The 13103-nt window shown below is 41.4% G+C and overlaps 1 protein-coding gene across 9 annotated transcripts; it reads left to right on the top strand.

The window, feature by feature from the left end:
• The first annotated feature begins 401 nt into the window (after positions 1-401).
• Irg1 (immunoresponsive 1 homolog (mouse)) lies at positions 402-12366 on the top strand. 9 transcript variants are annotated; one of them, XM_013516487.1, is made up of 7 exons: positions 403-509; positions 2994-3175; positions 4471-4695; positions 7176-7397; positions 8308-8397; positions 9651-9856; positions 10680-12366. In XM_013516487.1, exons 3-7 carry the CDS (start codon positions 4597-4599, stop codon positions 11623-11625), a joined length of 1563 nt encoding a protein of 520 aa, XP_013371941.1. In that variant the 5' UTR covers positions 403-509; positions 2994-3175; positions 4471-4596; the 3' UTR covers positions 11626-12366. The 9 variants fall into 9 exon arrangements, with proteins under 9 accessions (XP_013371974.1, XP_013371941.1, XP_013371964.1 ...); XM_013516510.1 differs by lacking the exon at positions 4471-4695 and having other exon boundaries at positions 7236-7397; XM_013516495.1 differs by lacking the exon at positions 4471-4695.
• The last annotated feature ends 737 nt before the right edge of the window (positions 12367-13103 follow it).

The raw sequence follows: 13103 nt of genomic DNA, 5'->3' as shown, positions 1-13103 counted from the left end.
GGCAGAGGACCACGAACCAGATTTATGAAATGATGCAAAAGTCAGGTCAGGAACAAAGCTCCAGTTTGTTTGGGAGAATGCAGGGTTTTAAAAAACTCTTTCCCTACATCTAGGCTTATTACCTTAGGGTAAATGTTTAGAAGTAGAATACTTAAAGAGTGTGAATATTTTTATAATATTAACACAAGGCATCTAAACAGGCAATCCTAAATTTACCATAAATTTGCCTTTCTGATGCCCGTGAGCAGTTCATAGGACCGTGACTACTATACTTCCTGGGCTTGTTTAATTCTTCATCTACTGGTGATTGCAAAACCTTACTTCAGAGGAAGATGAAGTGAGGTTAGCTCGGAGGCATTGAAATTGTAGGAAATTCCCGAGTTAGAACAAAGTGAAAGAGAAGGGGCATAGGCAGAGGGAAGCATATAAAGGCAGTAGTCTGCTGGCAAATCACTCCTGCAATTCACGCCTGAGCCAAATTTCCTCTTAAGAACAACACGATGCTCAAGGTATTGTGACATTTTAAGTGACTTAAACTGCTTTTCTAGCTTACTTCTTCCTTTCCCAATCTTGTCAATTGCTTTCTCCTTTTAAGAGCTGCCTACTGTGTTTCAAAAATGGCATTTTCACTTTTTTCATAGCTTCTGCGTTACCTAATCAAATCCATCTTGTTTTACAAGATGTTTTACAGATCAGAGATATGATTCTATTGTATCATATTAGGAAGAAAATGAATCATTGTGAGCAAATTAAGCTTTGTACATGCCCTTTATGATACTGCCAATTTCCATTTCCAATTATCTATTGCTGTCACCATTTCCTGTTGCCCCTTGATAAGATTTTTGAGGCAGAAAGCATCATGTATTCATTTGGCATTCTAGAGACCTTAGCACAGTAAGTTCACAAGAATTTGTAAAATGTGCTTATTAAATGATGGCATATTGTCTGCACTTACACATCATTCAAATTACAGTATTTTACTAAAAGGAGATGCAAATGTGATGAGAAAGTAAAGCAAACCATAAGAGATCTTCTAAACATAGAGGAGTGTAAGGCTCAGACAGTGGACAGCTGAATGTTTATTTCCCTCAGGCTTCCTTATCACTGTCCAGGTCCAGTGATAGAGGACTCATTTTTTCTTAGGATCAAGTGTCGGGATGGCATTCAGGACTTGGCAGGGAAGCCCATCCCCTCCCCATCACAGATCACCAGCAGTACAGCCTTGTATAGATGGATACCCCAATGACTGCCGGGTTCCATGTTGACATTCCCCACCTGTTCCCTAAGCGTATACCGGTCCCCACAAAGCACTATCATGTCAGACCTAACCCTGAAAGGATGACTTATTATGCACTAAATATCCTCCACCATGCAAACGATTGGAGTGAGAACAAAGGTAAAAAGAAATTGTCTTAGAACCAAGGATCCAACTAGTTCTTGAGGCCTTCAGTTTTACTTGGCAAATCATGAAGCCAGTTCTTTTCTCTCCTTCTCTCTCTCTCTCTCTCTCTCTCTCTCTCTCTCTCTCTCTCTCTCTCTCTCTCTCTCTGCTTCTAGATGTTTTCTCAAATATTTAGCAACATGAAAGTCAGCATTATTGTTATTTTCTGCCCCAACCAAATATACTCCTGCCAGCACCCTTTCTGTCTCCCAGCTGTCTTCCCTTCTGCTTTCTCCCATCTCGGGCTCCCCTCACTTTCTATCAAAATTTCAGAGACATTAGAAGTTAGCCATCTTGTGTAAATGGTGAGCATTGTCTGACTTGATAAATCTAGAGATTCTAAGAATAGTGGCCAGGGTAAAGGACCTTTGGCAGGACCCTGGTTCCATCTCTGTACCTCCCCTGACACTGAGCTCGGCATGAGAGATCTAACCCAACAACCCGTCAGCCTACAGTTAACATTTGTAAGTGAGGGCTCGTGGGCTCTGAGAGACAAAGGAAGTTGCGCAGTGATGTGACTATTAGAGCAGAGAAAGGAAACTAGTTCACACTGCACCCAGAGGTACTAAATGCTAGGCACACATAGAGTGAAACGCCCCTTCAGATTGCATGGTTTTGCCCTTGCATCATTCTGTCCCAAGTCTGTTCTCTGGAGCAGCAGTTATTTATCTCTGTTCATGTTCTCTCCCACCTAAGTACAGTCCATCCTCCCCTTGAAGATTTGATGGACATAGACAGAGCCAACTGAGGTCCCAGAACTATCTTTCCACTTGTGATTCAAGGCTGACAAAGATTATCACTTTGGGGTAGATAATGATACAAAAGAGCACCATTTCTATTTAAGAATGGTCAGTTTAGGGGCTGGTGCAAAGGCTGAATTGCACATTGTCAATGCAGATGCAATGAATTATGAAGGAAGTTTATTATGGTAATGTTAACCATGTGGAAAATTTCCTATAGCCAGTGTTTCCCTGAGGGACAATGAATGTAATCCCCCTCCCCATGATCCTAGGGTTGAAGTGTGGTTCAGGGCTTATGCATGCATATTATTGGACAGTATTTAGTAGCTGTGGAGAAAGATGATGAATCAGAAGAGAAAGAGGATGGAAAATTCTTACATATATTTGGGGAAGCATTCTTCCTCTGGAAACTAACAAGCTTCCACAGAAAAAGGTAATGCTTGCTGCTGATAAAGATGACAGTGACCGTGATGATGACAACAATGGTGATAAAGAAACTGAAGAAAAACTCTAGTGAAACAAAAAAAAAAAGCAGAACGAAAAGACTCAAGATCTTCTGGGCTAAGATCAAAAAGGTCAAGAATTCTTCAAAAATAAGATGAAAACTTCTAAAACAAAAGGGTCCCATTCTGTAGGAAATATTAAAGCAAAAAAGAAGAAGCCAAGTTTATCAGTACTATGGTTTATATCTAGATGTCTCCTGAAAGCCTCATGCAATCATAGGTGGGGCTTCGGTGAGGTGGCTGGGTCATGGGGCACTGTGCTCATTGGTGGATTAGTCCACTGATGCATGTAGCTAAATGTACTTTTAGGAGGTGGAGCTGGATCTGAAGAGACAGGTCACTCCAGGCGTAGCCTGGAAGGGTATATCTCCTTCTCCAGCTCCTTCCTTGGAGTTCAGCTTCCTGGTCACCAAGAAATTCACAGCTTTCGTCTGCCAGACCCTTCCACCATGGCTTCCTGCCTTAAAGCCAGCCAGCTATTGACAAAAACTGTGAGTCAAAGTAAACCTCTCCCCCTTTAAATTGTGGATGTCTACTGAGTATTGTGTCTGAGTAGCAAGGAAGTGACTAAGATAGATTTTGGTACCAGAGAAGTAGGATCATTGATTTGATACTACTTGAACATGTAGTTCAGAAGCCTTTAAAAGTGGTTCTTAGGAGGAATTTGGAAGGGTTTGGAAATGCTAGCTGCAAAGGCAGCCCTAGATGCTATAAGCCAGGCTTGATGTCAGATTCTGGTTGCAGCTCAGTAAAACAGAATGCTCATAAAAAAGCAGAGAGTAAAGACAAGACTCAGGGGGTTTCAACTGGGAAAAAGAACTACATTGGCAGTTAGACTCCAAGTGAGGTGTGTTATGTTCTGGAAGAAAATTTGTCTACATTTTGCTAATGACCTGAGACTTTGCAGGGGACTGAGATTAAGGGCTGCAAATTAATTTATGGTAATTAATAATGGTAGAGGAAATTTCAAGGCAACCCAACATTCAAGCTGTGGATTGGTACTGTTGGAAATTTTTAGCCAGCTCTACACTGAGAATCAAGACCAGAAGGCACAGCTGTCTGATTTTTAAAGTTTGGGGTTTCAGCCAAAAAGAAGCTCCTATAAAGCTGAAACAGGGAAGAGCTTGGTTGCTGAAAAATTAGTATATTTTACATTAGGATGATATAAATGATGCTTTGAAGGCATAGAGGGAACAGAGGGAAATTAGCTTCCTGTGATTTTATTCACAGTGCTCAGTCATCCAAGCACTCAGAGGCCTCTGCAACTGTGTTTCAAGGGAGCCCAGCTACTGCTCCAGCTGATGGCAGACCTTGGCATCATCGAAATGGTGTTGATTTTATAGGCCTGCAGAATGCAAGAGTTGTGAGTGTAATGAAGGCTCCCACCCAGATTTGAAAAAAAAATGCTGAGAGGCTGGGCAGTGTGTCCATGGGAGAGCAGTGCATGAAGCTGTGAGACTGAACTGAAAGTGTAGCCAGGAAAGTCAACATTCCTGAGGAAAGCTGCAAGGAGTGAGAAAAGTCAGCCCAAGAGAGAGGCCATGAAAACTACAAGCCCTGGCAATGCTGTATGGGTGGGCCTGACCAAGCCCCTTGGAGTTCACATCTCACCACAACTTGTCCAGGGTGCTGGACATAGAGTTACAGGATTTAATGTTTGTTTTGCTAAGTTTCGGTCTTGCTTTGGTCCCAGTGGTTTCTATCCCCATTTCTCCCTTTTGAAATGTGAATGTTTCACTGTGCCATTGTGTCAGCAACATGTAACTTTCTTTTTTTATTTTTCCAGGGGTTCATAGCTAAAAGTATGCTTTAAGTTCAGAGGAGACTTTGAATTTGGACCTTTCAGCAATGTAGAAGCTGTTAGGATTTTGTCAACTCTTAGAGATGGACTAAATGCATTTTGCATAAAGAGATGCACATGACGCTTTTGGAGGCCAGGGATGGAATGTTATGGTTTATCTCTACATATCCCTGCAAAGTCCCATGTGCCCATAGATGGGGCTTTTGGCAGGTGATTGGATCATGGGGTATTATACTCATTGGTGAATTTATAGCTAAATGTACTGTTAGGAGGTGGGGTTGGGTCAAAAGAGGCAGATCACTCTGGGCATGGCCTGGAAGGGGACATCTCCTTCTCTAGCTCCTCCCTTGGAGCCCTACTTCCTGGCCCCCATGAGGTGAACAGCTTTTCTCTGCCAGACCCTTCCACTCTGCCAGACCCTTCCACTCTGCCTTACCCTTCCACTCTGCCTTCTTGGAGCCAGCTAACTGTGAAATACAAATGCGAGCCAAAACAAATCTCTCCTCCTTTAGGTTGTGGATTTCTGTTGGGTATTATGTCTCGGCAACAAGAATGTGAGAAAGATAATCAGTTATGTGAAGAATTCCTTGCAGATGATGGACCACTAGGCCATTTAAATCATTAACCATACAGAAAATCTCTTTAAGAAAATAGTTTAAACAGTTTGTTACAGTTTTCCATCTTATTTCATTTCTGTAGCATTTGATCCTAGACAGTCCTTTTTATAATGCAAAATGTTTGATAAGTGTTGTCTAGGTTGGTAAGAATGTATTTTTCAATGCCTATTTTTTTAAAGACAGAATTCTCCCCTTTGCTTTGTTTTAAGTATGTATGGAATGTTATGATAGGACATAGTAGGACTGGAAGTCAGACAGAGATGATGAAAAGACCAAAATATGCATGTGAAATCAACTTGGCCTTTTAATGCATTAAAAAAAAAGGTAAATTGTTTTTAATTATACATGCAGAAAAAGTATTCAGAAAACAAAATAATGGACATGCACTGAAAGACTTGCTACTCCTTATGAAATTCAAATCATCCTATCCTGCATTACTCGTTTATGGGTAGGAGCAAATGGTTTTTCCCACAGGGATGATCACAATGCACTTTACACTCAAGTTCGCAGTGATCACATCAGTACTGCATATTCCTCTTCCTATGTTCCCTCACCTAGCGGGTGGCACTTCCATGTCCCCATCCAGGTCATGGGCTGCCACAGCAGTTTCTTAACTGCTCTTGTCCACCCCACTCAGATACATTCTGTAAACAGTTGCTAAAGAGATCTTTCCAAACACAGTTGATCACATCTCCACCTATCTTATAACAACACTATGGCTCTGCAGGCTGCCCCCTGACATTACTGTTTTTAGCATAATATAATAACATTCATCATTCAGGGTTCTAAGCGGCAAATCTACTCTTCTTTCCCTTGTCTTCTGCTTGCAGCCCTGCAGGTGAGGTGTTCAAAATTCATGCCACACCCATATCCCTCCAAGCTTTGGCCTGTGCTGCTGCTTGTACCTTCAGCTTCCACCCTCATCCCTTCACCTTCACCTGGCTCACTCCTGCGTTTTCATCACCAGATTAGGTAGCAAAGTCTCCAGGGAATCCCGGGCAACAAGAGAGAGCAGCAATTATGCAATTTCATACTTTCCAGCAAATGTATTTTTAAAAGTAAGATGAAACTGATTAATATTTTATTTAACCAATATGTCCTAAATATTGCCATGTTAAAATATTTATCTTCAGTATCCTGAATATTGATTCAGCATGTGACCTAGATTTTAAAAATATTGACATTCTATATTTTTCTCCCACTGAGTTTTTGAAATTTTACTCGATGACACGTCTCAGTTTGGAGGAACTGCATCTTACCTACCCAACAGCCATGCTGCAGTTATACCACGTTGAACACAATAGCCCTAGAGCACTTAAGAATCATCGTGACGCTGGATGTGTAGCTCAGTGGTAGAGCCCTTGCCTGGCATGTGCAAAGCCCTTTGTTCCATCTCCAGCACTGCAAAAAGAAGAAAATCACCCAAGCTGCTGAATGAAAAGAGAATCCTTGTAGCAGGCTTCCCGACATTCTACTTGTGAAGATAGTCTAATTCTGATGGTGTAGAGTGGGGTCATTTTCAAAAGGAATCGTTGATTGTTCTGATGTTCATGCTCCCCCAAGTGCACCTTAGAAACTGTGGGCTGATAGTGAAATGTCCTGATTTTGGAGTTAAACCTATAGGCCTTTGTGTGCAGATCCCACCATTTAAGAGCTATGAAAATTAGTAGTGTTAGTTTTCTAGGTCTTGGACTGCCCACCTGCAAACTGAGGCTCATATTACCCACCTTAGAGACTTGTGGGTATAGGATGACAGATATCAAAGAATGGCAATGCTTGGTGTCTGAATGCACTCCACCCCAGCCATCCCCACTTCCCAGGTGAGGTATTCCTCCTTCCTCCACCTCTGACTTTCTGTACTTCTCTCCAGATGGCCCCTCACACTCTGTTGTCATCATCTGCTGTCTTGCCTGTGTCCTCACCTCAACCAAGGACAGAACCTAGCTACTGTGCATTTCCACGTCCCTGAGCCTCACAAACTGGTGCTCAGTACACATCACCTTTCAGAAATAGAACTAAATTTTATCAACCAGATTTCCTCTAGGTGTAAAACTCCCTCGAATTCTCTTCTAGAAAAGAAGTGTGCAAAGACAAAGTGGAGAGCGACACCACTCTAACATTTTCCCATTGCAGTCTGTCACAGAAAGCTTCGCCAACATCATCCATGGCTTGAAAGTAGGACACCTAACAGATCGTGTCATTCAGAGGAGCAAGAGGATGATTCTGGATACTCTGGGTGTTGGATTCCTTGGGACCAGCACAGAAGTGTTTCACAAAGTCAGCCAATATAGTAAAGTAAGGATCTCCACATTTATTTCAAATGAAAGGAAATTTATTTCAATAAAAGGAAATGTATATGTATGCCTACTCTGGGCTAGACCTAGAGATATGTACCTGTGTTCTAGTTACTCTATACTTAGTTATATTACTAGCACGTGATTTTTACAGCCCAGCCCTGTGTACTTTCATAATTCTCTCAGCTTCAGTATCTGCTTTTTAAAATTCATCCATATTTTTACTGTCACTATATTAAAACCACTCACTAGTAAAATATCACAGCTTATCATTATTATGATGAAAAGCACATATTAACCCAAGTCTTGGAAGCAAAAATATCTGCCACAGACCATTTGTTAATGAAAAGACTTTAACAATTCTCTGCAACTAAGTATGGTGGTATAGGCCTCTAATCCCAGCACTGTGACACTAAGGCAGGAGGAGTACAAGCCCAGCCTAGGCAACTTAGCAACTTAGTAAGACCCTGTCTCAAAGGTTTTTTTAAGAAGTAGCTTAGTATGAAGCCCTGGGTTCAATCCCCAGTACCACAAAAAATAAAAATTAGAAAAGTAGAGTACTCTAAGCAGAGAGGGGGCATGACATGGGAAATGTAGCATCCACTCTCCATAGAATGCACCTTGTTTAGGCAGCCAGTCCTCCACCCCCCAGTATTTAAGCCAGGGAAATAATAGTGAATTCAAATACACGTACCTGGAGCACTGTAGGAATTAGCAACACCATCTTCTCTTCCTATCATGGGTAAAGTTGTATATTCTTCTATAAGGAACAATGTTAATGACTAAGGCTTCTAAGGGTTCAAATAAGGACTATTAATACGATGTCTCCAAAGGTAAAGAAACACTCCTGAAATGCTCACTCTGTATATCATGTTCATTATGTATCACTGACGGATATTCTTCTGCTCCAGATCTACAGTTCCAATACATCCAGCATGGTTTGGGGTCAGCCAGACTTCAGACTCCCACCTTCCTACGCTGCTTTTGTTAATGGAGTGGCTGTAAGTTTACATGTCCTTTCAACTAGTAGATTGTCATAATAATTCCAGAGCCAGGAGCTACTTTAGAATTGCATAACTTCCTTGTTTTATAGATAAGATCGTTCAAGTTCAGAGATGATATAGCCTATCATCTGTTCTATTGTACTAATTTCAGTTTTCATTACTTTCCTGTTCTTACAATAAGTTTGTATTTTCAAACAAAATATGAAGTAGAAGATGTGAAAGGATTTAGATGAAAGCACCCTCAAGATATCCCAACTGTAAACTCTGAACTTATAGAGCAAAAAATATAAAACCTAATATCCAGACACAATTTCTTCTCGGTTTTTTTCTATTGTGGGTACAAACTTCTGTCCAGTAATGTTCCTTCAGTTTCCTCAACAGCTATTCAATTTTCCTCATCAGCAAAGAAACAATGGTCACATGGTGTCTGTGTTTTCTGAGTGAAAACAGAAGTCAGCACTTCTGACAGATGACTTTTATATTTTTTTTGTGTACATGAGATGTCTAAAAGATGTGATATGGACATACACATGTTAGGATTTCTGATTTCTTTTATGGTTTATGGAGACAGTATCTCACACTGTTGAAGTCAAATGCAATGTTGCATCTAGCAAGCAGTTAGGAAACACACCAGCCACATCAAGTACATGTAAATTCTATTTTTAAATGAATTTCTGATTATTACTATTTCTCGTATGAAAAAAATGGCTGGAATGAAGAGGAATACAACTTTACAGCAGAAAATAGTGATTTTAAATTCTAATTAATAGGTAGTCTAGGTTTGAGAATTCTTATGCTGTTCTTGCAAATTCTGTAGAAATTTAAAATTATTTTCTAATAAATAGCTACAAAATGTTTGGTTTTATGTGGAATAAATCCTTAAGTGTTTAGTGTGATGTGTTTAAAAAATGAGGGAGGAAGGAAACCGCCATTTCACACTTAAGGGGTTATATAGACTTTTCAAAAGCTTCTAGCCACCTGCTCAAGACCCAAGACCTGGGGGGTGGCGGGGGGAGTGGTCCGGTGGCTGCTGTCCAAGGTCCTGGCCTCCTGGAAACAAAGTGGTAGTGAGTCCCATTGTCACCTATATGATTAAGAAACACAGCTTCTTCTTAGGTTTTAATGTCAGGAAATCAGATCAAAAAAATCTTACAACAAACCAGATTATTACTAAACTAAATCCTTAATGGTCCAAAAGTGAATGCATTCTGGGAAAAGTTGGATTTACTGGGTCATATTTTTTTATACAGATTCACTCAATGGATTTTGATGACACGTGGCACCCTGCTACCCACCCATCTGGGGCTGTCCTTCCTGCCCTCACAGCTTTACTAGAATCCCTACCTCAGAGGGCAAAATTTTCTGGCCTTGACCTACTACTGGCTTTCAACATTGGTATTGAAGTACAAGGCAGACTAATGCACTTCTCTAAGGAAGCTAGCGACATTCCAAAGAGGTACGGAGAGAATCTACTCAGAGGAGGAGCAGCCACATTCCTCTCCATCTGGCTATCTACATAGAGGTTTCTGGTTTAGAGGCTGGCTCTGCTGAGGAGGCTGGGAGATGAGTCAGTTCCAGTTGCATACAAAACCCAGCGTCCATATACAAAAGTGTAGCTTCATAAGTACTAATAAAAATGTACTTTGGGTTTAGAGACCAAATCAAGCAGCTAGGACCATGAAATAATTGGAGTCTCTCATCCCAAGGTGACTCACGTCACGTTAACATCCATGAGTATTCTGAGTATTCTCAACCCCATCCTCAGAGAAAAATTTGCTCTGTTGTCCATTAGGACCCTTCAGATTAATGAGGACATTCAGAATATCCTAACTCTGACTGTGTATTCCACAGATCAAAAATGGTCAAATGTTGGCTAAATCCCATGGTTTATTTATTCTGCCACTTGGTCCAGCCTGCTAGAAGAAGAATACATCGGAATGAAGAGTAGTGAACTTTTGGCTTCTATCAGGAATCAGAATTTTTTTTGTCTTTCTGACAATAACTATACCGCTTATAAAGAATGTGTTGTATATTAAACACTGCTATAAATATGTGATTTCATTCAAAGCTTCCCAACCCCATGAGTACATACTATTATTACCATTTTATGTAAGAAAAAAGCAAATGCAGAGAAGTTGAATAAGTTTCTCAAAGTCACACAGCTAATAAGTGAAAGAGCTGAAATCTGAACTGAAGCTGTATGACACCGTTATTGATACTATGCAATACTACCTCCTGGTGGTTGTTTTGTAAATCTCCAATTCTGTTTCGCTTTTCAGATTCCATCCTCCCTCGGTGGTGGGAACTTTGGGTAGCGCTGCTGCTGCATCCAAGTTATTAGGGCTCAGCCTGACAGAGTGCCAAGAAGCCCTGGCCATTGCTGCTTCTTTTGCTGGGGCACCGATGGCAAACGCTGCCACTCAGACCAAGCCCCTTCATATAGGGAATGCTGCCAGGCATGGAACAGAAGCTGCTTTTCTAGCAATGCTAGGTCTCCAAGGAAACAAGCACATCTTGGACCTGGCAACAGGATTTGGGGCCTTCTACACAAACTACTCCACAAAGGTCCTTCCAAGCCTGGATTCCCACAGTTGGCTGCTAGATGAGCAGGACGTAGCCTTCAAGCGTTTCCCTGCACATTTGGCTACTCACTGGGTGGCAGAGGCAGCTGCAGCAGTGAGACGGCACCTTGTGCTTTCAGACGGAGCTCTGCTTCCTGCTGACCATATCGAGAACATTGTGCTCAGGGTTCCAGATGTCCAGTATGTAAACAGACCCTTCCCGGACTCAGAGCACGAAGCCCGTCACTCCTTCCAGTATGTGGCCTGCACTACGCTGCTTGACGGAGATATTGCTGTCCCATCATTCTTCAAAGACCAGGTCAGTAGGCCACAGGTGACGGAGTTGCTCAGGAAGACGAAGCTAGAGCATCCTTCTGACAACCTGCCAAACTTCAACACACTGTACTGCGAGGTCAGTGTCACCCTCAAGAATGGAGCTACATTCACGGAGTGCTGCAATACCTTCTATGGTCACTGGAGGAATCCACTGAACCAGGAAGACCTAGAGAAAAAATTCAGGGCTAATGCCACCAAGGTGCTGCCCCCCAACAAAATGGAAAATCTTATAAATACAGTGAAAAAGCTGGAAGATCTAGAAGACTGTAGAGTGCTGACCACACTTTTAAAAGGATCAGAGGAGACTTCAAAAACATCTAGCATGTAATCATCCCATTACACAGTCTCTACCCAGGCTCATTAGCATCTGAACCACTTTGCCTTTGGGGAGATTCTATAATCTGCTTTATAAAGCAAGGATTTGCTGCTTGGTCTGCTGAGAAATAAATGAAGAAAAGAGGAAAGAGTCCAGAAATAGCACCATATATCACCATCTGAAAGGAGTCTCATCCCGTAATTTTTGTAGGACTGTTCAAATTATCTTAAAAATAATACTGAAGAAATAAAAACTGATTCTTATAAACATTCCCAAGGGTAAAGTCTAAGTCAATTGCAATTTATTTAGAGTCATCTTTTCAGAAGAATTATTTATGGGCTCCAGAGGAAGATAACCTGCGTGCTGTTTCCTGACGGTGGAGCAAGGCTCTGGTCTGATGTGCATAGCAGTCATTAGATGAGGGGTTGTCCTCCAGCACGTAATCGTGGAAGGGGTGCTTCCAAGGGATCACTGGGTTCAGATTGTGCTTCTGCTACTTCCTTCATATGGCTGAAATTTCTCTCTTTGAAGAGTAAAGAGAAAAGGCAGTCTGGAGAAAAGAGTAGTCTGGCACTAGAATCCACGGTCTTCACCCTCACAGTATATTATCTTTTTGTACAAAAGAGTTTCTGAGAAAAATGTTACCAATGATAAGTCAGAGATGCAGTAAAGGATGTAAAGGGGGGAGAGGTAAATGTATAATTTCTATATTAACTACATAAAGTAATAAAAATGTCATCTGGGATTTTAAAATGCAAGAGTAGTGATCGTAGTGCACTCTTAATTCCTGGTGGTATTCAAGAAAAGAGTAAAGCCCTTAACTCAAAACGTGGACTTGAGTTTTAAAGGGATTTTTGTAAGGTGATATTTTATTATTACTTTACTTGGAAGGTTTTATCAAAAAAAGAGAAAAAGAAAAGAAAAGAAAAGGAGAGAGGTTACAGTCAGGTAAAGCCCTCTGATAGGCCTGTGTGACCACTTTTTTTTTTTTTTTTTTTTTGGTTTTTCTCCGGTACCGGGAACCGAACTCACGACCTTGCGCTTGCCAGGCAGGCGATTTTGCCGCTGAGCTAAATCCCCAGCCCCTGTGTGACCACTTTAAGGTCTGTGATAGCCTATACAGAGAAAGCTCTCTGGGGATCCTAGGGAAATTGTGGGGTTTTATTTAGTTCAACACATCACATGGAGAGCTTAACAGACACCAGAAGATGTGCTGGATGCAGATGACAGAATGAATGTCAAAAGGAGCAAAACTTCTTCTTCTCATGAACTTTACAGTCTAGCGTGAGTAGAGAGACAATTTGCAGAATAAGTAAATAGAACAAGGAAAATCTTCTGCACTTGTTTTGGGCAGGCTCTGCTCCCTGGATGCCTTCATGGTAGCAATATGAGCTTCCAGGGGGGCGAGCTGGGTTCAGAGTGTTGGGTTCAGAACTGGGTTCGTACTACCATGAGAAACCAAACCATGTGAGCCTTTCCCTACTGAATTA

This window comes from Chinchilla lanigera, unplaced genomic scaffold (genome assembly GCF_000276665.1).
Source record: "Chinchilla lanigera isolate Chin_1 unplaced genomic scaffold, ChiLan1.0 scaffold00003, whole genome shotgun sequence".
Taxonomy (NCBI): Eukaryota; Metazoa; Chordata; class Mammalia; order Rodentia; family Chinchillidae; genus Chinchilla; species Chinchilla lanigera.
Note: the sequence above shows the minus strand (reverse complement) of the source record. Positions and strands in the feature narration are given on the sequence as shown.

Bases quoted from the DNA above. Each gene is read 5' to 3' on its own strand.
- Irg1 (XM_013516487.1), top strand. From the start codon at position 4,597: ATGCACATGACGCTTTTGGAGGCCAGGGATGGAATGTTATGGTTTATC. The intron at 8,398-9,650 runs GTAAGTTTACAT...TTTTTTATACAG, and splicing joins CTTTTGTTAATGGAGTGGCT to ATTCACTCAATGGATTTTGA. The intron at 9,857-10,679 runs GTACGGAGAGAA...TTCGCTTTTCAG, and splicing joins GCTAGCGACATTCCAAAGAG to ATTCCATCCTCCCTCGGTGG.